Consider the following 27032-nt stretch of genomic DNA (forward strand, 5'->3'; position numbering starts at 1 on the left):
AACTGCTTCTAAAATTTAACATTGAATCTCCCATAAGGAAAATGAACTTTCGTGTTTACACCCCTAAAAGGGGGGCTAAACAGCAATTTTCTCTTATTTTCTTTAGAAATTCGAAAAATTCAGATATTTCTCAATAAGAGTGCCAAATTTTACATTAATAGTATATAAACTTCATCTCCCAGCGCTGTAGAAAATAACACGAATTATGGAACAGTCTGTATATATATATATATATATATATATATATATATATATTAACGTTTAAAGGTATGCCAGTCATTACACAATATACTTTAATAATAAATATACTTTAAACGTTTTTATATAACATCCTTCTCCTTCTCTATCTCTCGTAACACGGAAGAATTGTGATCACACATCTATATGAAATTAAGAAAAAATCCAGGCATAACTTTTTATACAGTCTGCGACAAAAGTTCTTTCCGTTTGGTAAAATTTATTTTTGGAAATAACGGTGGTATGGCTGGCTGGTACATACAAAAAATTACATTTTTTAAAATTTACTGCCAACTGTACTCAAATTGTCCTTCCATTCTCAAAAGTTATTTACGAAACTAATTTAATCAAACGGGAACTTTTGTCGCTGACTGTACATAAATTTACAAAAATACGCGAGAAAAATTTTGAGACGACGACAAAAGCTTTTCCGAGAATCGAGACGAGACGAGACAAGAAAACCTTTCCCGTCTCGTCTCATGGGCAACGCTAATTTTCGCTTATTTTATTGTTCAACTTTTTTTGTCCCTCAGCTTCTTCTAATTAATAAGAAAGGAGGGGAAAAATACAACTACTTCCAAGTACCATTATTTGCGTCAAATGAAAAATATATAAAAAAAAACAACAACAACATACACACCGTTGTGTGTTATTATTATAAGTAATGTCTTGCAATTGTTAAGCCTTATTGATTTTTCCAAGTAAACACGTGACTTCACGTCGTCTTTCAATCTCACTAGATTGATTATGTCACGTCAGGGTTGGATGTTAACGTTCTTGCTACCGGTGTTTCATCACAGCTTTACATTAATATTTTATGATGTGGGGGAACCGATTCCACAATAGCCACGGAAACTGTTCGCACTAAGTTTTGAATACCAAAGTTAAAATAAAGAAAGAAAAAAGAGTATCTGAAATTATTAACATGTTCTTTGATTCAATGCTTATAAAACAGTGGGAAACCCGTAACTACATTTCCAAAACATAAATAAAATTGGGAAACATTTTGTCATTGCTTTACTTTATGTAAGTTGATGAGACCAGAATTAATTAGAGTTTAATGTCCTTTCTAAGGGCCATGGTTGCCAGAGACAAGATGTATTGTTAAAAGTGAGATTCCAGGTAGACACATCCACCGGGAATCGAAGCTACGATCACGCTCCAGAAAGAACAGCCGTTAGCCATTTGGCCACAAAAGGCCACCATGGCAATTGCAAGAAACACTGTTACAAAATGATAAAATATACACCTGCTATTATTATTATTATTATTATTATTATTATTATTATTATTATTATTATTATTATTATTGAGTGAAGCGAGTGGAGTTCCATTATCCATGAGAAATGCAACGCATTATTGACACTTTTCTTTTAACGCTTGATGGGACTTGACCATTTTTTTAATAACGATTAAAGGCATCGGCGTCAAGATTTATGTTAAAAAATAAAATCTGATAAATAAAATAAAATTGGTTGAACCACAGAAGGAATAAAAACCGAAAAACCACTTGTTCCACCACAGAAATCAATGAAGCGACATGGCGCCTGATCGTATGCAACCATTCATGCATATAAATTTGCCAGTGTTGTATAACTTCCAGGTATAAACAGTTAAAGGCACATTTTTCTCGGGGCTCATTCGGAAGAGCAGGAGCCAGAGAAAGTGAGCGAATTGAGACACGAAAATAGCACAGTAGGTTAGGGCACGGAAGGCGTAAATGGTGGGGGGCTATTGTTATTGTCAATTAAAATATCTTAAACAAAAGCATCTCCATTTACTGGCATTGTCACTTGAAATATCTTTGGGAAATACATAATATACAATGTAGTGCTGAAGTGTGCAGTGCATACCATGTACAGTACTTTCCTTATAGAGGATTACATGATAATAAGGCTTAGACTATTGATACATGGTTCGACTTGTCTCAATTGAATTTATTTCATAGCGAGTAGGTGAAAACTAGAAGAAGAAAAAAAAAGGCAGCTTCGCTCAAACTTCGGATTCTGAAAATTTACCTATTAATTATTATCACTATAGAGAGATTAATTTGCACGTGTTTTATTTAAGCATATCTTGTGACATACCCTACAGTACATAAATGTATTGACAAGAGTAGCACCACATATACTCTAAAACGTTTTAAATAATACACTGCTTATTCAGGTACTGGTACGTTGTGTGGGGACACCATAATCTTTGGTTAGAGCATTGGACAAACGTCCGCGTAGTCCCGGGTTCGATTCTTACCAGTGCTTCCCAATTTTCAGCGTCTACCCAGCATTGTGGGACAAACTAGTGAGTCACGTGAATAAAAAAATGTGACGACCGCTAGGATTAAGAGAGGGCGACGCGGCACCTTGACCATGTGTTAATTACTAGGATTGACATAGTTCAGTCGGTCGCTAACAGATAGAGTTGGAGCGGCTCAGGTCCACAAAGGGATCTTACGTCAAGTGTTTTGGTAAGTTTTTGAACTATTCTCACACATTAGAAATGTAGTTTAGTCGGTCGTTAACAGATGGCGTTGAAGCGACTCAGGCTCAAAAGTGGCTGTTACGGTGTTTTGGTATGTTGTGTATTATTTTAACACATTAGAAATGCAATATTTCACTCAGATAGGTTTCGATTATTTGGTGTGTGTGTGTGTGATTTCTGTTTGAGTACTTTGTCAACAGCAAAATTTTATAGAACGAGACATGTAGTTTAAAGTAGAATTTGAATCACTGTAGGAGTTTGATTCTCTCCTACCGGAAATCGCCGCTGCGACCTTGTGCACTAAAGGGAAGCGTGCTTGCTACCAAACATACGAGACACGATTAATTCAATTACGTCATTATTATTATTATTATTATTATTTTATAGAATAACTGTATTAAGTTATGCATCCAATCCTATCTATGTACTTGTATTATTTGGAAATGAAATGAAATGAAATTTTTGAGTTTTATGTTCCACGGTTATGCCGGTTAGGCTAAAGGAGACGGTGATGATAAGTAATGAATGAAATGGTGGAATGAAGAAAGTGGGAGGAAACGGGAGAACCCCGAGAAAACCGACGCACACGGTGTTTGTCCACCACAAAGTTCACTTGGCGGAAGCAGGGTTTGAACCCGAGACCCCTGGCACCAGAGGTGAACGCTCTACCACTGAGCCACCACGGCCCCCTTCTATTATTTGGCTAACTGTTTCAGTATATATGAGATCGTTGGAAAGAAGAATTGGAGAGGAGTGATTAAAGTCAATTTAAGTGGGAAGTATTGTTAAAAGTAAACAAAGTGTAAAAGTACTTTGTAAATATAGTTCTGTTTATGATTTCGTATTGACGAATACTACAAGAATGGTGGTGTTGGACATATATTGATAAATTTAAAGTAGCAGTTGCAGTTGGCGTTGCTCAAATGCGGTATACTATGAGGAACCACAAATGTAATGAAAAGCATTCATACAAGCAGTCTACGTTAGAGTAGTCTCTTTACTTCTTTGGAGGTAAATAGTCTCAGAGGCATTTTGATTAATTAGTAACTCCCATAGTGTTAATTTGTTTATGAATAAATCCATCATTAGCAAAATCATCTAATGACTTTGCAATTATACTAGGCTATAAACAGCCAGTACTTTATCCTAATGGCATATTACTATAACTAACATGATCAAAATGTCCTTTGAAGTAGGGTATAACTTCTTTGAGATATGAAACAATGACCGGCTGTCGCGGGAGGAAAAGGGAGGCAGTTGTTTCCCCCTCCCTTGATTTTCGAAGCGTGTTCATTTCTGGGAAATACATGTCAAAACATACTAGTTTCCTCTCACGCATTATAATGCTTAATATTTATACTGTATGTTATAGTACTACATTTTATTTACTGAAGTTATTATTATTCTTGGATCAAAAGATCCAAAATGTTTCAATCAAACATTTTCTTGTACGCCTTATATCTGGAGAACTACTATTATAGTATAGCCAAATCCATACTACTCGTATCACTAACTTAGTATGATGTTCTTATTCCGTATAAAATACGAAAACTCGATTTAGGGGCTGTTCAAAAAATTTGTGGCCTCTGATCTTAAAAAAAAAAACTAATTATTGGCCAAGATCGCAATCTTTTGATGCATTTTTTGATCGTTCCTAAGATTCCTGGCCGAGATCGCCATTTTTTAATTCATTTTTTGATCGTTACTAAAATTCTGGTTCTTTACATTCTATTATCATAGTTAAATTAAAAATTGGTCAATTTTATAAAGACAATAAAAAAAAGCGAACAGCTTCACAAAAATGTTGAAGATGTCAAAGTACTAACTTAATCCCGAAAATATATTTTTAAATAATAGATGAAAGTATACCTCTAAGACACAAAAAGTATATAACTATTTATTCTCATTCTATTTTCCCGTGTTTTATTCTGTAATTTATTCTTACAGCCGTTATCTTTTTTTAGGACCCAAATAATACTAATAATCATAACTAATTTGAGCATTATATAGAAAGAAGCAAAGGAACACAAATTATTATTAAATATACGGAATTCGATAGTGTTAAAAACAATCGCAAAACTGCTAAAGATTTCAAAATCAAATCTTACGTACCAGGGTTAGGTCGCCTAGGCTAAAGAGAAGGTGATGATGAGAAATGAATGCAATGATGGAATGAATAAAGTGGGAGAAAACGGGAGAACCCCGAGAAAACCTACGCACATGGTGTCTGTCCACCATAATGTCCACTTGTCGCGAACTGGGATTGAAACAGGGACCCCATGTGCTAGAGGTGAATGTTCTACCACTGAGCTACCGCATTATTATATAGAACGAAGCAAAAGGACACAAATTATCTAAATCTGTAAATTCGATAGTAAAAAAAAAAAAAAAAAAAACTTCCCCAAACTGCTAAAGATTTCAAGTTCCAACTTAAACTCTGGAAATGAGTTGGGTAGCAGAGAGGCTATGATTGCATCTGGGACGATCGCAGGCTATGTGAGTTTGTGGTGGACAAAATCGTGTTCGTGAGTTTTCTCAAAGTTTTTTCCCACATTCTCATTCCACTAATTCTTTATACTTATTCACTTTCACTAATCATTCGCCTGCTTTAGCCTAAATGGCCTAATCTTAGGGCCTAATCTAAAACTTTAAAAGATTCATTTCATTTCATTTTACGAAGGTAGCTCATTATTAAGATACTATAGGAGTACACGATGTTATCTTATTGTAAAGCTTTTATTATTATTTTGTTTTATTCACGCCCTTCCCTCTGACTAATCAAGCAATATTATATATATATATATTGTACGGTACAGTAATCGTTAATATTTCGTAAATCAAGAGAAGCATAGTGGTTCTGGTAGAACACTCATCCCTGGTGTAAAGGAAATGCTTTCTTTAATTCTACCTTCGGTGAGAGCGGTCCCGGGTTCGATTCCCGGTTGGAGGCACTTGGTCGAAAAAAGTGTAAAAAGCTTTCTCAGGCCAGCCATCCTGAATGAGGTTTTCCTGGACTTTCCTCATTCACACCAGGGAAATGCCGGGGTGGTACCTAACTTATAGGTCCCAGGCCGCTTCCTTCCTTTACTTTCTTCGGATAGTGTGTTCGCCGAGGGACGTCATTCCTCACACGTGACCGGCCCAATTGCCATAGACGCCGACAGCCCACAAATCTAAATCCTATCTTTAATTTAACGTCACACGTTTTGGCCATTCCGACAAACAGAGACGAATGCTTAATGAAAGTGAACGAATATGTGATTATTTGTGAAATGGAAATGTGGGAAAGCTGGCGAACCTCGAAAAAAATTCTTGGACACGTGTTGTCTAAAATAAAACTAATACAGCTTGAAACTGGGAATCCTCAAAAGCAGAAACAAAAGGATCTACTGTTGTCATGGTGTCCCTCTTTGCTGCTAAGAGTCCACGGTTCAATACCAAAAATGAAATGAAAGCTTTGAGTTTTACGTCCCACGATAAGTGTCAAGTTATGCCGGCTAGGCTAAAGGAAACGGTGATGATGAGACATTAATGAAATGGTGAAATGAAGAAAGTGGGATGAAACGGAAGAAAACCCACGCATACGGTGCTTGTCCACCACAAAGTTCACTTGGTGGGAGCAGGGATCGAAGCCGGGACCCCAAGCACCAGAGGTGAACGCTCTACCACTGAGCCACCGCAGCCTCTGGTTCAATACCAGGCTACGGATGACCTGGTGGACACCTTTCTTGATCTCGGAGTTCTGCCGTTTCCATTTACGTTCTAGCAATTCATTCACAATTGAAAACTTCGGTGCAAGAAGGGAGACAACTCCAATTTTACAATTGGTTCAGGATTGAAGCAAAACATTGTTAAAAATCAAATTTATTGTACTTTTCCCCTCCAAACTTTTTGTAAAGAAATGTTTTACCCCTGTAATACACCTTTCTGTACAAAAAGTTTGGAGACTGAAGTAAAATAAATTGTTTTTAACAATTTTTTGTTGCAATCCTGAACCAAATGTAAAATTGGAGTTGTCCCCTTCTTGCACCGAAGTTTTCAATTATTCATTTTCATTATTTAACCCCCTCAATTACCTTGCAAGACAATCGTGTTAAACGAAAATCCTAAAAATTTCTTACAAAAATTTATAAATCATTATAAAATTTAACACTGCTAAATTTAAGCCATCTCGAATGCGCTAATAACAAGAAAGAAAGCAGAGCTTTTAAATCCAGGAATAGATCAAATAATGCATAAAGGTGCATCTTTGTTAACTCAATATAGAATCTATTTTCAGTGCATACATGTTAATCTGACAATGTGGAAGTGTGTTCTCGGTGAACTAATCTATCACGTGTAAAGGCTCACCGTATTCGTTGTCCACTGGAATCTAATCCAAAGTGAGAACACATGACAGAACTCACAACTCCTCTGTTGCCAATGCCGGCACGCTATTAGAGAAGCGTGCACGAGGCCACGGCACACCACCACGCACACGGAACGCACCTTTCCTCAGCGTACAAGAAACTCACCCAAGGAAACTGACCTTGTTTTTCATCTGTCGCTACCTTCGCGCAAAACCCTCCGACTGCGACTTCCGGATTCTACTGCGCACGCTCTCAACACTTCGCTTCTGACCGCGTGTGCACGTTCCGTTTTCTTTTCTTTTCTTTTCTTTTTTTTTTTCCAAAAAGGCGTAACAACACGCTTTATCAAAGATATTTATCTTTTTTTTTTCTTCTTGTTACTCATTCCATTGTGCTACTGGTAGGGTTCCGCATAATTACTTTCCGGTTGCCTAAACTTCCATACATCCGCTCTACTCAACAACTAGAATTACATACAATTTCAAGTTATTCCCAACGCGCATATCAACGACAACTTCAAGACAACAGACCGGAAGAACGAATTAAAAAAAAAAAAAGTAAGTTCTTATTTTTTTCTTTTTACCTGACATCCCCCTCGGACTACCGCAAAGCCACGAGGGTAGAGCATTCAATTTCGGCGAACGTATTCACACATTCAAAACCAGTGGTTTCTTCCAGACTTTTTTTTGGGGGGGGGCACTGCCCCCCGGAGAAACCAAAGTAAAACGTCTATAATATAATAATAAATAAAATAGTACCAGCAGTACCGCCCTTCCGGAACACATTTTCTGAAAGAATAGCTGTTCAAAACAATGTGAGAATAAAATGTTTGAGTTACTAAGTCGGACTATTCATTCTATTCCAACACTAACTACAGGCACAGGCTACTTCCAGCATTTCATAATTTTGGTGTTGTTCCGTATTTGTTGAGCCAGGGAGAAAAAGATGCTGCAATTGTTGGACCACCTCTGTGTCAGGAAGCCACGAATTTGAAGCTGGGAGATCTTGCGTCCTTACATAGCCGTCCTAAGCCTATCGCCGTGGTGTTCGGCTCGTTTTCTTGACCGGAGTCCACTTCCTATATTTTTTCACCTAAACTGTCCTCACACATTGGATGAAGCCGCATTGCCAGTATCACCTGATAGAGGTTTGCACGGGTTCGGGTTCAGCCAACACCACAGGTGGTGTTGGTTCATCCCGCGGTCTTAGGCCCGACCCGGCCCGTGAATTGGGCTCGGGCCGTAAAATTTTAAATATACAACCATACTTCTCGGGCCTAATTTTGTAAATATACTGTACAACGACATTTATCGGGTCATTCTTTCTGAGGAATTTTTAAACCACATTTAAAATTGTAACTTGAAACATCCATAGTCTACTAAAATTCTGATTATCATTCTGCAATTGAGAGTAACGCTAACTGTGTAGTGGAGAGAAAAACTAAAACTAACAGAAATAAATATGCTTAACTTATCTGTGAGTGAAAGTACTGTTTCTTACACTGAATTAAAGGAACAAAAGCATTCAGATCAAGTTGGCGTTATTTTTCTTCTTCAAGAGAATGCTAGTTTATATTTTAGTTTTTTTTTTTTTTTAATAATTATTATTTATTTCTTTTGGTGGTATCAGAAACACTTCTTTCACAAATTCTCTACAAAAAATATAGCAATCCCATTTTCACTTGTAAAAAGGGAAATCAAATGCCGAAACTAAATCGCAACACAATGGATGTCGAAAATATTACAAAATTACAAAAAGGAGAATATGTATTATTTATTTATTTGCGAAAGTTCCAGATACAGCAAGGCAGCCAGTTTACACTGAAACTATATAACATAGAATATGAAATTAACAATAACAAGTATAAACAAAAAGCTATATAAAGGTCCATAAGTGTAGCAATAATAAATTGAAAGAAAACTAAGGTTCTATAAGTGCAGCAATAATTTCCCGTCGGATACATTCTCAGATTTAAAAATATCCACATCAGAAGCAATGGAGTTAAATTCAGAAGCCAGTCTATGGAACAAAGAGCGCTGAATAATTGATAATCGAAGCGTGTTGTAATGAAGTAGTTCACTATTTCTAGTTCTTCTTGCAGGTACCCGAATATTAAATTTAGATATTAGTTCTTCAGTTGTAAGTTTCCCATTTAGAATTCTATGAAGAAACATCATATCAAATAGCATGCGACGAGATGAAGGTGTACGGATGCCAAGAACAGTCAACAATTCAGGTTTACTTAAACAGCGTACAGAAGGTATTCTTTTCCTGACAATGGCAAGAAAGAAATTTAGAACTGAGTCAATGCGAAAGAGATTTGATACGCTAGCTATACTCCAAATGGTGGAACAGTACTCTATTTTGGTTGAAATAAACGTTTTATGGAATATACTTAATGCTGTAATATCCTTAATCTCTGTAAACCTGTATAGGAGACCTAATAATCGCAAAGCACTCTTAGTCATGGCACCAATGTGATCAGTAAACAGAAGTCTTTCGTCAAACACAACCCCAAGATTCCTCTGAGATGAGACCTTAGCAATAGGATCATCTCCAATGAAGTAGGTAGAACGGATTTTATTTTTCTTTAATGAAAATGTAATAGTACAAGATTTTAAGGGATTTACTTTTAGATTCCACATGCTACACCAGTCCAGAAGATCTGAGAGATGTTTCTGCAGTTCAAACATCCTGAGCTATCCTAATTTCCCGAAATAATTTGCAGTCGTCAGCAAAGAGAAGAATTTTGGTGTCACATAACTTAAAATAAGACGAGAGATCATCTATGAGAGAAGGAAAAGAAGTGGACCCAGAACACTACCCTGGGGAACACCAGAAAGAAGAGGAACAAAATTCGAAGCAGATCCAGAGAGAACAACACGCTGTTCACGTCCAGTGAGATAGTCTCGTAACAATGAGAAGTTGCCGTGAATATTAAATCTATGTGCTAGTTTATGAAGAAGAAGCTTAGTGTCAATACGATCAAAAGCTTTAGTTAGGTCTAGATAGATTACATCAAGTTGTGTATTATTGGACAGAGATTTAGTTGCTTCCGAAAGTAATAAAGATAAATTTGTGAGAGTAGAACTGCCAGGAAGAAAGCCATGTTAAGCAGGACCTAAGTAGGGTGAAACAAATCCCTTTAGACTAAGGAAAACGATGATTAAAGCAAGTGAATAATGATGGAAGAATAGCTGGAAGGAAACAGGAGTACCCCGAGAAAACCCACGGACACGATGTTGGCCGGAGATCGAACCAGGGACCCCACCCACCACAGGTACGCGCTCTACTACTGAGCCACCGTGCCCCCTTGATTAAAACACGTGGTTCTCGTATAAAATACATGTAATTTTTCCTTTCTAAGTAGTTTAAATATTTCAATTACATTTTCTCGATCGTTTAATACATACATCAATGAAGTTCTTTGCGCCAGGGGCCTCTGTCTAATCTACAGATTATCTTTGTTTTAAAGATACTCGGTTTCCCGCGCCTAAGTCAAGTGGGCTTTATAAAGATACCCGGTTTTCCGCGTCTAAAGCAAGTGCGCTAATATACAGCCACGAGGGAGTTCTATTGACTATTGTTGTAGCTACGATATAAGCAACCTTCAAGAAAGAATAGATGCATTGATTCAAGGTAAGTAATTTAACAACTATCAATACAAGATACATATATAATAAATCTTTTTTGAGCTACAATTCACACCTATGAGATTGGAATATAATGACTTAAATACATGGACAAGAACTCTCGCTTAACAATAACAACAACAACAACAAGTCTTGATAACATCAACAGCATTTTCTCTCAGGAACAGAATAGTGAATCACACGAGCTCGATCGATCTTTCTGTTCCAATTCTTTTGCGTGACAACCTATGTAGCCTTCAGAATTGATGTATTCATGAGAAGAGAGAGAGAGAGAGAGAGAGAGAGAGAGAGAGAGATCCTATTAGCAATACAGTTACAACATCGAAAATCAAGTCACCCGTTTTTAACATTATCACTTTGAGAGCATTGGACGGCCGAATATAAAATCTATATAAAAGGGATTTTGAGCTTAAAAAGTAAGTTTAAAAAAAAATAAAAATAAAGGAATCGAGGGCGTATTTCGATTGACAAGTCAAATACAAAGAGATGCGCCCTCAATTCAGATAAGCTATTCAAGTGTATATCCGGAGAGGACACGAAAATAGGTTCTAACATAAAAGAGTGGGGCAATAAATCCAGATTAGAAAATCACTAGAGGTAAATTTATCTAATATAAAACTTTATATACTGTAATCTGTATATACATTTTAAAATATTGATCTTATTCAATTGCTCACTTTTGAACTAACATGAAATGTCGACAGGGAATTTTACGTAAGCACGATTTAAATTGGCTACAGATTTGTGATCAAGTTAAGTAATGGACGAAAAGATGAGTAACTTGATTTAAAAAAAAAAAGCATTATGAAGGGTAACGTACTTCAGTACGCACATAATAATAATAATAATAATAATAATAATAATAATAATAATAATAATAATAATAATAATAATAATAACAACTTTATGGCCTATGGAACACGGAGGTTCAATGTCGCGTTCACAACAGCTCTCCACTGACTTCTATCCTTAGCCAACTGGATCCAGTTTCTACTTTGGATTACTATTTCTGCGAGATCCATCTTTATATTGTCCTCCCATCTGGACCTAGATCTTCCTAATGGTCGTTTTCCGGTTGGTCTTCCAGTTAAGACTTTGAAAGCGTTCCTACTTCCTTCCATCCTACCTACATGGCCTGCACACCTGAGCCTCTTAGATTTGATGACCCTAACAATGTTAGGTAAACCGTATAAATTATGTAGTTCCTCGTTATGAAGTTTCCACCATTCCCTATTCCCGTTTCCTCTTGGGTCCGAATATTCGTCTCAGGATCTTGTTCTCAAATACTTTCAGTCTACGTTCTCAGAGTAAGCGACCATACAGAACAACAGGCATGATCATCGTTTTATATATTTTGTTTCAAAATTTGCGACGACAAGAAATTTTGAACTGAATAGTAACACGAATTCCCTACTTTTATTCGACATTTAATTTCTTCGTGAATATGGTTTTCGTCTGTTAATATTGATCCTAGATATTTGAAAATATCCACTTTGTCGAAAGTATAATTTGATATTTTGACACATCCATAATTTGCAGTATTACGATCTCAGTGAACTTCCATGTATTCCGTTTTCTCTGCATTTACTTCTATCGTTCTTCTATCATCCCCTATTAAATTTACATCATCATCATACACAATAACATGGTGAATACAATTCAGAACAAAGTTGAATAATAATGGCGACAACGCATCTCTTTGTTTCAGGCCATTCTCGACGTGAAAGATCATGGACAAAAATTTTCCTACCCAGACTTTACTTCAGGATTCATTTAAACATATCTTAGTTAATCTAATTACCTTTTTCGGTATTCCAAATTCTGGAAGAATGTACAATGTTTCTCTCCTAACTGAGTCGTGAAAAAAATGAAATGAAATTTTTGAGTTTTACGTTCTACGGTTATGCCGGTTAGGCTAAAGGAGACCGTGATGATGAGAGATGAATGAAATGGTGGAATGAAGAAAGTGGCATGAAACAGGAGAACCCCGAGAAAACCCACGCACACGGTCCTAACCGAATCGTATGCCTTTCTAAAATCAATAAATATTTGACGTACTGGGGTATTTTATTCCCACTTCTTTTCCAGTATTTGTCGAATGATAAATACTTGATCGATAGTTGATCGATTTCATCTAAATCCGCACTGATAATCTCCAATAATTTCATCTGCGTATGGGGTCAATCTTGCTAATAGAATGTTTGAGAGGATTTTATAGAATGTTGAAATAATAATAATTTTAGATAATGAAGAAACTAGTCCTACCCCTTTGTTGCTAGGTGGCTAATGCGTGTATTTTCCGTGCGCCTGGTCCCGCGTTATGGTACAGTTGTAGCGAAATTTTCCTATTTCATTATTTCCTTTTCTTCCTTCAACGAAGAGAAAAAGTCAAACAAACATATTGTTTTACATGGGACCTGGCGATACTGCATGCTGAATCGAGCTTCAAAACATGGTCACTTACTCTGAGAGAAGAACGTAGACTGAAAGTATTTGAAATCTTGAGACTGGCGGAAACTTTACAACGAGGAACTGCATAATTAATACCGTTTACCAAAACATTGTTAGGGTCATCAACTCTAGGAGGCTCACATGTAGCAACACTGGAAGGAATGTTTCTAGTTTTAACTGGAAATCCAATCGGAAAACGGCCATTATGAAGACCTAGGCGCAGATGGGAAGACAATATTAAGATGGATCTTGCAGAAATAGGAATACAAAGTAGAAACTGGATCCAATTGGCTTTGGAAAGAAGTCAATGAGGAGCTTTTTTGAACGCAGCATTGAACCACTAGGTTCCACAGGCCATAGGTAAGTTAGTTCAAGAGAACCACAAAAGCACACCTCGAGAGCACAGTTTGAGAAACGCTGTTATAGTTAGTGACTATAGGGGTTTTCCTTTTGCTTTGAAGACATGAATTGATTGATACCCTTATGATTTCGCATAAAGCACATCTGAATCTGCCCTCGCCGTCAATAAATACAAACACGCACCTACGTTGGCGTAGCAAAGGAGGTGAATCGGTCATGCAAGCTAGTTAGTCCCTCTGCCTTCTACTTCATTGGAGGGATCAGTGGGTAGCCGCTGGTAACGGGTTTCAAGACCTCCTTCACGATTTCTGCTGCAGACTTGTCTCGTTGTTCGTGACGATGATGACACACCGTTATCACCTTCCAGCAAAGTAGGTCTCTCAATTTGGGAAATCATTTTAATGGATTCCTTCTATTGTTAAGAAGGATCTATATTAAATCAATTACACAAAAATTACTTAAGCACATATACAAATTTAAAGGCCACAAATTTTCTCATGCCGCTTTGATATGTGGTCTTTGGATGTAAATCCATTAGAAGAACACACTCAAAGGTACACTATAACAAAAGTTTTAACCTGTAACGGTAACAGTTCTTCGGATTTTTGAGGTTATTGGCAAAAATCCTGACCACTGACCTCTTTACTATCAATAACTAGGATACTCTGCAAAATCATGTATTTTTCAGATTAATTTCGCGATTATGCCTATTAGGCTAAGAGAGACGGATGATTAAGGCAAGTGAATGATTATGGAACAGTTGGTGGAATGAGACTGTGGAAGGAAACGGAAATACCCCCAGAAAATCCACAGGCACACGATGTTGTCCATCACAAACTTACTTCGCTGGGAATCAAACCAGGGACCCCGCGCACAGAAGGTAAGCGCTCTACCACCGAACACCATACTCCATGCCAAAATAATGTGAAAGAGGCAAAATGGTCCATCACGTACTTATTTAATTTAATTCTATACAAATCTCTCTCTCTCTCTCTCTTCATACATAATTTTGCAGATTGCGCGCTTTCCGGAAACAATAACACGTATGTTCAACCTATGATAGATGGCCTAATTTAAAGACCAAGGAAGTCCGTTGGAAATTAATATGGAAAAGAAGGACCGTGATGTTGAACAACTTTGCAAGGAAGTCAACGATTGAAAATGAAAATATGAGATAAAGAGTGAATACCTATGTCTATTTGAGGCAAAAGATATTCATAGATGACAAATTAAAGAAGAAATTAACAGGTGTACAAAGTTCGGCTGCAGTGTACTCCGGAGGAACAGTAATGTCCTGGTATTGTCACAGAAATAATAATAATAAATTTAAATTCTGATTAAAAAAAAAAAAGGAGGGTGTCAGTCAGTAGTGGTAACATGAGAAGTGACCAAGCTTGAAGAGAGAAGCGAATTTCCTTCAAGACCTTGTCTCTAAGATGGACTTCCATACTATGGGATCCACTACCAAAACCGAAAGTGGTAGATGGACCAGTTCCGGTTTCAATACAAGGATAGAGGCAGATGGAACGAACTCATAATTACTCGTTTTTTGCCATCTACTCAGATCCAGTATTGAAGCCGGAAGTGGTTAAATTTTTAACTTCCCGTTTCAACAGAGGAATAGGGGCAAATATGAAAGCTATTCTTTGGGATGCTCAATCTATACACTGCATCAACATTTTTTCTCTCTCTCTCTCTCTTGCCACCTTTACGTTTCAGAGTACTAATATTGAAATCGGAAGTGGTAAATGTAAAACATGAGTTACAGGCAGAGAGGACACTTATTCTTGAAACGTTTAATCAATACCAGAAAAACATTTTCTCCAGCCTCTTACCATTTACGCTTTGTTCCCCCTTGACAGTCAGACAAACTGAGTTGTTCTATGAGATATACTACAGTTTGCAATCTGGAAACTGAATAATGATGCTAGCTATAGCTACTGAGTAATGACACTTTACGTTTATCGCACTCCGACTGACTCTCAAAATTTTGTTTCTAGTTAATTATCAGTACGTCTGGGAGACAAAAGGTCAAAAACTACCTGATGATTTAAAAACAATTTTAGCCAGGATGTACAGTCAGCGACAAAAGTTCTTTCTGTTTGATGAAATTAACCAGAATAGAAGGATAATTTGAGTTGGACTTGATTTTGATTTTCAGCAGCGAGGCTATATGAGACGGGATCTATTGATTTTACGTGGAATCCGAACTACATGAGCTCCCGCCGGGAATCGAACCCAGGTCTACCACGCCAAAGGCGCGTACGCTAACCGCTTAGCCATGCCGCAGCTGTAAAATGATAATTTGAGTAAATTTTTCAGTAAATTAAAAAGGATGTAATTTTCCCTATGTTCCAGCCATATCACCGTTACTCCCAAAATAAATTTTACCAAACGAAAAGAATTTTTGTCGCTGACTGTACAAGATCAAAAGTTAGGGATCAAATTAAGGATGGAGGTGATAATAGAACCGGAAGTGGTACTAATCAACCACTTCCTATTATAACGTTGATCACTGTAGATCAAAAACGGTACGGTACCATCGTGAGAAGCGGTTTTCTACAATCCCAAGAATACAATTCATCTCCATCCTTAATACTAAAACCATTTCTATACTAAAACCGGAAGTGGTAGAAACTAACTACATGGATCTCCTTAGAGCAAAATCGATGAAACAGTGAAAGCGTTCTTCTTGAAATCGATTTAGCATTCGGGGCCGCGGTGGCTCAGTGGTAGAGCGTTCACCTCTGGTGCTTGGGGTCCCGGGTTCGATCCCAGCCCCTCGCCAAGTGAACTTTGTGGTGGACAAACACCGTGTGCGTGGGTTTTCTCGGGGTTCTCCCGTTTCCTCCCACTTTCTTCATTCCACCATTTCATTCATCTCTCATCATCACCGTCTCCCTTAGCCTAACCGGCATAACCGTGGGACGTAGAACTCAAAGATTTCATTTCATTTTTTTGATTTAGCATTCTGAGAAAAGACACCACTTTCTCTTAATTTATTCAAACCGGAAGCAGCACAAACCAACTATTCCAGTTTTAACGTTGATCGCTATAGAGTAAAAACGGTAGAAATATAATACTACCACTTTCGCTTGAAAAAATATTACACTATTGAAATCAAACTCCTTCACCAGGGCCGGCGCTAGCAGTTTTGCCGCCCTGGGCGGTACTTTCAAATGCCGCCCCTTTAATCCGCAAACCTTATTTTGACAGAAGACGTTCAGGTATTAAGAAAAAGTAAGATACCATATTTAAAAACATGTATGAAAAGGAAAAGTAAACACAAAATTGAACTACCTCTCTCGAATGCTTATGTAATTTAAACAACTCCATACATGACACAATATTCAGTATGATCGATTTCGCTGTACGTGATATATAGCAGGACATACAGGATTTTTTTAAATGTACTTTAGTCCGACTTTATATCAAAAGGTGTTTCCAATAGAGTATGGAGCAAAAAGATAATATAGTGAATCAAATATTACGGTAAAAGTAAGTAATTAGCTTAAGACTTATTATGTATTAAAACACAATAGAAATACACAAATTTAACATACTTTAATTGCAAAAACTTTTCTTTTTTTGGTATGAGCAAATTCCTTTATCCCATTCGCGTAGTCCAATGTTTCAGCCAATTAATGTTCCATTAATATCATCACTAGACCACTTAAACGTGTTTAAGATATGGACGAACGTAGATAGGTTTTAATAAGCTTAGAGTAAGTTTCGAAAAATTTCTTTCTCTACTTGCCACGGTTACTGGTAGGGTGAACACAATCATAACTGCAACACTGACATAGGGAGCAAAGTCATATTCCTTAATTGATTTTAGTCTCTTTTGGTGAACTTTTAGGCTTAATTATAGCGGTTAATAGTTTCAGTTCGTCTTTCAAATCACTGGAGTTAATATCTTTTGATTCTTTGCATATTAAAATGCAGGCACTTTTCAGACAAATGTTCAGGTGGCATATCGTTCAGATTACTTATATCGTAAAGGAAATCGAAATATTCGCTGTAATGTTTAAGTTGCTCAAGCCATTCTCTTAAAGCTAACACAATCACGTGTAGAAGTAGTAATAAAAATCGATCTTGTATTTTGTTATGTGGATCTTCAATAGCTTCATCCTCTGCCTCGTACTGAATCTCTCTTTTTCCATATCCGTGGGTCATCCATATCTAATGCTGATGCCAAATCATATCAACTAAGATATATTGAAATTTTGCATCATTTCAGCTCCTCTCAAAGTACTCAGATATATTTTCAAGAAACCCCGACTGCATTCAACACACGAGAATCAATGTCTTGGAGATTTTTGCTTACTATGTTTAGGTGGAGTAAAAAGTCATACCAAATAACGAAAGAGCAAAGGAAAGTAACGTCACGCAGCTGGTTTGCTATACACAGAGCATCAAAGGTGACCATTCTATGTATTCTATTATCGTTATTTATTAGAAATAAGGTTTCATAAACCTCTATTTGATATCTAAGTGAAGTCAGAGCATCAACTCGGCTCTCCCAACTTGTGGTGCTGAATGGTTTTAAAGTGAGGCTGCTAATATATTCCTTTAGTATGACCCAAGGTTGAACTGACGCAGAAAAGAAGTCATAACATTTTTTTTAACTATACAAAAAAAAAAAGAAAGAAAGAAAGAAAAGAAAAGAAAAAAAGAAACGGTGAACTGAGATGTTTTGGCTGCATCGTTAACGACAAAGTTTAGTAAAGGAACATAGAAGGATTTGGAATTTGGTTTTGCTTTTCATATTGGAACTATTGTCATATCTTTGGCCCTTCATGTCTTCGATATAAGTTCATTTCTTTTAGCTGTTTAATTATTACTTCTATCAGTTCTAGACCAGTGATGCCTTTTACTGGTACGAAACCAAGAAAGTGTTCGCAAATTTTTACAAGCCATTCTCCATTACTATATGCAATTTGTACAAAACGAACGATCCTTTGCTCTGTACCAGAAATATCTGGTGTACAGTCTAGTGTAATGGTACATTACAGTTTTCCCCGGCCCATTAACAAAATTTTGTTACAATAACAAAATGTTGCTAATTGGGAATACTAACTACTGATGCTTGTTAAGTTAACACACTCATTCATCCCATTCAAACGTTACCAGTCACACTAGGACAGTATATTACGTCTACTTGGGGTATTGTACAAGTAATTCGCTACGTTTATCTTCTGTACAGTTGAAAATCTTTAAATTCCGAAAATTGTGAGTTCCGATACTTTTTTTTTCAGTGGTGTTCACATAGCAATAGAACGGATAGAAGTTCTAACTGAGAAATCGACATACACAACTCGTAAGGCTTCACCCGTCGACTAGCACATCAGATGACATTAGGATGTAGTTTCTCGACTATTACTCCCATTTAATATTACTCTAGGTTCACCGTTACCACGCACTTGCGAAGGGACTGAATTCTGGGGTCGATTTACATTATTGTTACTATTACTATTATTATTATTACCCTGACTATTACCGTTCTCCCTTCTTCCGTACGTCCTGTTAAAATGCCTCCGGGCGTTATCGCCTCTATCCGGGTTCGATGCCATGTTGGTACGGTCATAGGGACGATAACTCCGGCGATTGTTGAACATGGACCGATTCCTGAATAGTCGCCGGCCATTATTGTTGTTTTCTGAGCCATACCCACTAGGATAACGAGATCCAGCTTGGGTATAACTCAGGAAATCTGTCTGACAACTTGCCGTTACCTTTGTTTTCATTGGTTTTAAAATCTTGGCCTGTCGGGCGAAGTATCGTTTTGGTGGACCACCAACTTCCTTGCCGCACAAGGCAGCCAGACGTGAGGTGACTTCTCGCACCGTTTGGAACAAGTGGGACGCTATGGCCCGGGACTCATCGGGTGGAAGAGCGTTAACTATAATATCTACCAGTTCGGCCTGAGAGGGATGTTCAGCTATCTGATAATATAGTTCAATGATTTTCCAAGCATAGTCCAAGAGGGACCCATACTTGGAGCGATCATACCGGAGTGATTGTAAGTTTCTCTTTTGGAGCCGCTTGATGTGCTCATTACAATACTCTTCCTTGAAAAGAATCAAAAAATCACTGAACGTCCGGATTTGGTATTTAACAGAGGCAAACCATGCGCCTGAAGCGGCGATCAAACATTTTTCGACTATTTGAATACGTTCCCCATCAGTAAGTTTGTACATATCGAGTTTTCCTGCGAAGACTGCAACACTAGCATTATAGTGTAAGATGTTGCAGCTCTCAACAAAAACAGTATTTTACTTTCAATTTACTCACTAAGAATTGGAATTAAAAAAAAAAATGGACGTCTTTTCGTAGTGGTATTTATTTTGTCCTCCCATGGTTCTTTTAATGTGTTCGGCCATGACGCAGTCAAACTTGTATTGTTTAAATATAAAAACAATTATATATAAATATATATATTGTTGATAAGATATGATAATGAAAAAAATTGTAAATTGGTTAAAAACTCGCTGCTAGAACCTAAAAGTCTCTAGAGGTGCTGTAGGCTAGAACGGCATGTCTCAAGCGGGAGTGTGTCTTTTGAGTACTTGGAGTGGAGCATTAGAATATTGCTGAATAGAAAAAAATATAAAAAAACACTTGACAATCTTATCCGTCCTAGCTGAAAATCTTGTCTACGCCGCTGCAAGGGAAATCTTGAAGAGATACCTGTGGCTAGTAGTTTGATAATTGGAAATGAAGGGGAATGCTCTGAATTTCCTGAGTGAGTATTTTCCTGAATGTGAGTGAAGTAAGTTTAATTACATTCTCAGGGAACTCAATTTTATTTTTCCATGTGGGCCTATTACGACAGCATTATATTTTAATAGTATTCTTTTCTTTTTCAAATTTTGCCGCCCACTAGACGTGCCGCCCTGGGCGGTGGCACGGCTCGACCCCCCCTCGCGCCGGCCCTGTCCTTCACGTAATATATACACGTGACACTGTTACTTGTTTCTAAATGAAGAATAACAACAACATATAAACGAAAAAATATCGCTGTCTAATACAACCGTAAAAACAAAATGATTGATTCTGACACCAAGAATCGTTTGGTAATTTCCCCATGGAAAACGTGACAGTGAGCGCTCATGCAACAGATGCGGCGGCGATTAGATGATTTATTGGAACTGCATCGACATAAAGTCAATGTTAGGATATGACTTGATCCATCCTAATATTACGAGTATGAAAGAAGAAGAGTTTTAGTTTTGGATTCTACGGCTCATGCTTCTTTCTTTCAGGTTGAAGGAGATGGTTGAGAAAGTTGGAATAATAATAAGTAAAAAAAATAAAAAAAATGGAGGGACAATAGACAAAACCCTCCTTTCATTAGCATTATTAGGATTAGGAACAGGAATTAGATTTCTGGACTTTCGGCTTCTATGGCCATGTTAGCCCATCACTAGGATTAGGATTAGGAATTAGATTTCTGGGCTTTCGGCATCTATGGCCATATTAACCCATCACTAGGAATAGGATTATGAATTAGACTTCTGGACTTTCGGCAACTATGGCCATGTTAGCCCATCACTAGGATTAGGATTAGGAATTAGATTTCTGGGCTTTCGGCATCTATGGCCATATTAGCCCATCACTAGGAATAGGATTATGAATTAGATTTCTGGACTTTCGGCAACTATGGGCATGTTAGCCCATCACTAGGATTAGGAATTAGATTTCTGGGCTTTCAGCATCTATGGCCATGTTAGCCCATCACTAGGATTAGGATTAGGAATTAGATTTTTGGGCTTTCGGCATCTATCGCCATGTTAGCCCGTCACGTATGAGGGATGACGTCCCTCGGTGATCACACTATCCGAGGAAAGGGAAAGAAGGAAGGAAGCAGCCTGGGAACTATAAGTGAGGTACGGTACCACCCCGGCATTTGCCTGGTGAATGACGAAAACCCAGGAAAACCTCACTCAGAATAGCTGGTCTGAAAAGGCTTTTACACTTTCTCAACCGAGTATCCCCACCGGGAATTGAATGCGGAACCGTTCGTACCAAAGATAAGAGCGCTAGCAACTACGCTACGTGGGGCCACTGTTTCTCTGTGGGGACTAATTACTGAAACCGGAAATGAAAACAGAATGAAATTTTCGTTCCACGATTATGCCCTTTAAGATGATTAAGGCAACTGAATTATGAAGGAAGAACTGGAGGAATGAAAAAAGTGGAAGGAAACGAGAGTACCCCGAGAAAACCCACCATGAGCTTACATGGCCAGGGATCAAACTAGGGACTACACGCACTTGAGGTGAGCGCTCTACCACTAAGCCATCGTGCCCCCAATACTGAAACCGGAACTAATAGTAAATTTATATTACTTCCGGTATTAATAGAGAGATACAGGAGGTGATGGTACTGCTTCTTCAGACGTTGAACCGATTCAAACAAAAAGGAAGAAGCCTGTCGTTGTCTATTACAGTTTTTGTTGTATGGCAATCAACATTGATTTAAAAAAAAAAAATTACAAGCAAGTGTCATGCTTTAGTTCCAGACATGATCAAAGTTGTGCTCAAGGTTACTTATACATACCGTATAATTGTAACGATGTTGATTCTCGTCCTGATCGAACAACAACATATTATGGTGCTCCTGTTCCGTTGGAGAATGCACGATGCTGTTCTCATACAACTTACAACTTCCATACAACGACAATAAATGCATTACACCATTACATTCTTGTTACATGGTCAATCAATAAATATTGTTACTCTCAGAATGTACAGTGTCTTGCTTGTTTCAAACAACCACTGAAAAAAAGGAAATCACTGACAAAACATGTTCTGTGACAGACGCGACCTTAACAATCAACTAAATAACCTTTGCCAACTCTGTAGATTCAACACTACTATTTACAGTATCATACAACTCTGTCTTGAGTATGGGAGACCTGGGTTCTGATTCTCAATCCTGAAAAGGGACGCTATACGTACTAATAAAATAACTGTAACCATTTGAAAAATGATTTTTTTTTTCAGTTTTACGTCCCATGATTATGCCCTATAGCAGGGTTTCACAACCTTTTCCACATGCGTACCACCAAAGCATATTGTTAATTAATACTATCATAACTCGTAAGTACCACCAGCTGCGTCTCATGTACCACCAGTGACCTGTAGGCTAAAAGAGACGGATGACTAATGAAAGTGATTCAATATGGAAGAAGTAACGAAATGAGAATGTGAGAGGAAACGGGAGAACTCCGGAAAATCTGTGGACACGATATTCACCAAACACTCCATGGTTCGGAATTGAACAAATGATTCCGCGTATCAGCGGCCTGAGCAGTCTACCACTAAGCCACCATGAAACCGCTCCTTCCCTTCAAACAGCTGAGAATTGATAACTACTGAAATTCAGTAAGATAAAATTTTCCCTCTGACCATATTTAGGTTTCAACTTGCTACCCAGCCCTGATGTAATGAACGGGGGGGGGGCACGGTGGCTCAGTGGTATAGCGCTTACCTCTGGTGCATGGGTCCCTGGTTCGATCCCCGGCCAAGTAATCTTGTAGTGGACAACATAGCGCTCATGGGTTTTCTCGGGGTACTCGCGTTTCTCCACTTTCTCATTCCACCAATTCTTCCATTATCATTATCTTGCTTTAATCATCGTTTCCTTTAGCCTAATAGGGATAACAGTGGAACGTTAAACTCAAAGATTTCATTTCATTTTCCGTGATGTAGCAAATGACTTTTCAGTTGAGTTGAGTTGATTTTGAGTTTAACGTCCTTTTCAGCAGCGAGGCGATGTGAGACGGGATCTACTGATTAAGGTGGAATCCGAACCACAGGAGCTCCCGCCGGGAATCGAATTCGGGTCTCCATGCCAAAGGCGCGTACGCTAACCGCTTAGTTACGAAGGAGCTCCAAATGACTTTTAATTCTGCATTCACAATATTATTATTTGTTGCATTGCAACATAGGTCTAATCTATTTAGAGAAGGTACTTAAGAAGGATCTACAGAGGAACAAAATCTCAACGAAAATTAAAAGAACGTTAAACAATTTGAAGTATAAAAATAAGAACAAAGGGAAGCATATGACATGTGGAAACGATTATTTTTGAATTTTTGTTTAACGTCCCTTTCAGCAACGAGGCTACCGGTACACGAGGCGTGGACCTACAGCTTAACGAGGAATCCGAACCACCTAATCTTCCGCCGGGAATCAAACCCTGGTCTACACTAACCGTTTAGCCACGAGGGGGATCCACATGTAAAAACGAGAGAGGAGAAAGCAGAACAAAAGAATATTTTTAAGCAGTAGATAGCATTATTATTGCCTAAAATCTAAATAGTGATATAGGTTGGTGAGCAACATGAAAATTTTAGAACCTCTCTCTTCCTTGGGAGAGCTGTTTTATACTTTGATAAAAGGTTTTTTTTCCTTCGTAACTGCATCTAAATATTCTCCTCTTATAATAAGCAGAAAATGTCTAAGTCTATGAGTCATACTAACCCTAACAATAAACAATCAGACTATTAGGTGTCGCTGCCTGCATTACCAATTGCCTGCCTAACGCCAAATATATGTCGCTGCTTGTGTTATCGCTTGCCAGCCTGACGCTAAATATATGTCGCTGCTTGCGTTATCGCTTGCCTGCCTAACGCTAAATATATGTCGCTGCTTGCGCTATCGTTTCCCTGCCTGATACTAAATATATGTCGCTGCTTGCGCTATTGCTTGCCTGCCTGACGCTACTGTAAGTCGCTGCTTACGTCATCGCTTGCTTGTATAATGAAGTTATTGAATAATTGCGTAAATATGTTACGGAAAATTGAAGTGATTGGTGATCAATCATCATGTATGTATTCTGTATGGAGTAACTGAGCTGGAATGAATAGGAACATATGCAGATTACGGAGGAGCGATGTCAAAGATTTGAAAGGATCCAAATATGGATCTGAAGAAGAATGGAAAATGTAGATGGGTGCAACGAAAATCCAATGAGGGCATAATAGCCCAAGTTTGGCACAAGAAAGGAATACAGGAAATTGAAGAAGAGGAAAAGAAACTGGTTGGGGCGTTATTTACGAAATTCTCAAGGAGAGAATGATAAGATCACAATTTATTAGTAATACTGGAGAATGCACTTCCTCCGTCAAGTGGAGGCAGGTAGTGCACGGAAAGTCATAGCTGTGGCAAGTGACCTGTCACTATGACAGAATACTTGTGATGATGTATCCTGTAGGGATGGCCTTTTTCGAAAAATCTGTTTTTCGATGTTCGGAAATTTCATTTTTCGTTTTTTCGAAAAAAAATAGTTTTTCGAAAAATTCATTTTTCGAAAATATGTGGCCATCCCTAGTATCCTGAGGATGAAAACATTAAGTTTGAAACTGAAACATGAGAAATAAGTAGGAAGGAAATCACAAGGGTTATTATTTATTTAGTTTTACAAGGAAATTATCAGAATTTACTCCTCCTCACGCAATTTCTATATGATTTAGTGTTGTTAAAAATACATCATAGACAAATACTTCTTGGAATAGCGGCGGAAAATTATACAAGCAAAAATACTAATTATCTATATTCTAATCGCCTACGCAATGACAATGATGCCGCTGCCTCTGGTAGAAGCAAAAGCTTTACAGCTGTAAGGTATCGATCAAAATATATTATGGTGGGAATACTCTTTCTGTTATGTACTGAGTTAAGAAAAGAATAATCTATATATTAAAATCCTGCGTTCATACGTTTCTCTCATATATATATATATGTTTGTCTCCAATCCTTTTGACAATGAGATTTCGAAAACCACAAGTGCTAGAAACATGTCGTTTTCACTGGTCCATGGCAAATTTTGAAGGAATTGTCCAGTTTTAATTGAATATTTAAAAAAAACATGGCCGTTATTTCTTTATTACGTTTCTTTTATAGATGTACACTGGAAGTGTTTTTTTTTTTTTTAAAGAATCATATCCTACGAGTTATACATTCCAACACCACAGAGTTGTATATGGGGGTAGTATAGCAGGCGTTTGTTCCATGGCCAAATGATAATGTAAAAGGAAGGATAACCATTTCTCGAGTCTAAGATGAATCTTTAGTGCGTTTGCACACGACAACGATAATATCGGTGGTCCCACCGATAATGTCGGCGGTGAAATCGACTTCAATGTATTCAAATCGTAGCTTGCACACGCCACCGATATTATCGGCCGTTCCTCCGACACGCAGATGCTGTCGGCCAAGCCCCCGATACTGTCGGCGGTACCGCCGACACCGATTTTGTCGGGGGCAATGTTTTCTTATGATTGGATGCACACGCCACCGATAATGTCGGCCGGCCAGCGGGTTAGATGAAGAGAGTGACAAGGCGCTGTGTATTATTGTTTTTTTTTCCTTTGGAATTTTGTTGTTTTTCCATTTTTTCTATTACAATTGTATAATATTATTATTATCTTGTCCTATAAACAACTTTGGAACAGATTATTATTTTTTTACAGTCTCTGTTTTGGAGTAGCTAATTCCCTTTATTAAATAAATATAAAATGTGGGAAGTCTGAAGAGTACTGATTTCCCTCTAAATAGTTATCAAATAGAATATAGGAAATTTACATAACCAATTTCCGTTGATTATTTTCTACTCCCTTTTTTTTTCTTTCTCTCTCTCTCTCTTTGATTGTATCTTTTTAAACTACTAATGCATTTAAGTTTTATTATATTCTGGAAATTAATTCAAGCGTAATTTTCAAAGTTTGATACTCTGTGAACATAAGCATATGGAAAAATCCTGATTATTATTACTTTCTTTTATTTACATCAGAATTGTGTGCACACAATTTTCCCGGTCTCACTCGATAAGCAATGATTGAATAGAATATTTATTGACAAGTAGAATTATTATTATTATTATTTTGAAACGAACTTAGGATAATCAAACGTTCTTTTCAAAGCTCCCGAGGACAAGTGACTCATTTGGCATTCTCTTGATTGTGATTTCAAAAACAGGGATGTGACTCCACGCTTCACTTGTCGCACATCTTTTCTCTAACTTCCAACGCTACCCCCATGTAATTTTGTAATTTTTTACCAATGTGACTCATATATTCACGAATGTATTAATAGTCTTGATGACTACCGTATGCATAGTTTGACAAACTCTCCTCTGAACCGTCATTATTACGCTTCTTCACATTTTCAAACATTGTAACACCACTTTATAACTTATACATGCCTTATGCGGGTTTGTTTAATAAGCAAGTTAAATGCTCTTTGTGATCCTAATGAAAAAAAAAAAGTATTGGAAATATATTTACAAGCATATTTGTGAACCGCGGCGCAGTCTTACAAAGATTGAAAATCACTGTTCCAAGTTCTTTAATGTTCTTTGAAACGCAAGTTCATTTATTTTGATTCACTCATGGTCCAACTGAACCGATGTCACTCGTATAGGACTTCTGAACCATTTCCCGTATGCACAACCAGGCCGGTAGCCAGCCCAAAAATGTAGGGGGGAAGAGGCAGAA

The 27032-nt window shown here is 37.6% G+C and overlaps 1 protein-coding gene across 4 annotated transcripts in view; it reads right to left on the bottom strand.

Annotated features, from left to right (window-relative positions):
- csw (protein tyrosine phosphatase non-receptor type corkscrew) overlaps positions 1 to 27032 on the bottom strand; it is a 432330-nt gene that overhangs the window by 151852 nt on the left and 253446 nt on the right. Inside the window, exon 1 of one of the 4 annotated variants that reach the window (XM_081737275.1) lies at positions 7066 to 7218. The exons of the other annotated variants lie outside the window; for them this stretch is intronic. Coding sequence (XP_081593401.1) covers positions 7066 to 7109 — 44 coding nt within the window. The 5' untranslated portion in view covers positions 7110 to 7218. Of the gene's footprint in view, positions 1 to 7065; positions 7219 to 27032 lie in introns of those variants that run through there. 4 annotated transcript variants of the gene reach the window in all.

This window comes from Thermobia domestica, chromosome 13, assembly GCF_964235325.1.
Source record: "Thermobia domestica chromosome 13, izTheDome1.hap1.1, whole genome shotgun sequence".
Taxonomy (NCBI): Eukaryota; Metazoa; Arthropoda; class Insecta; order Zygentoma; family Lepismatidae; genus Thermobia; species Thermobia domestica.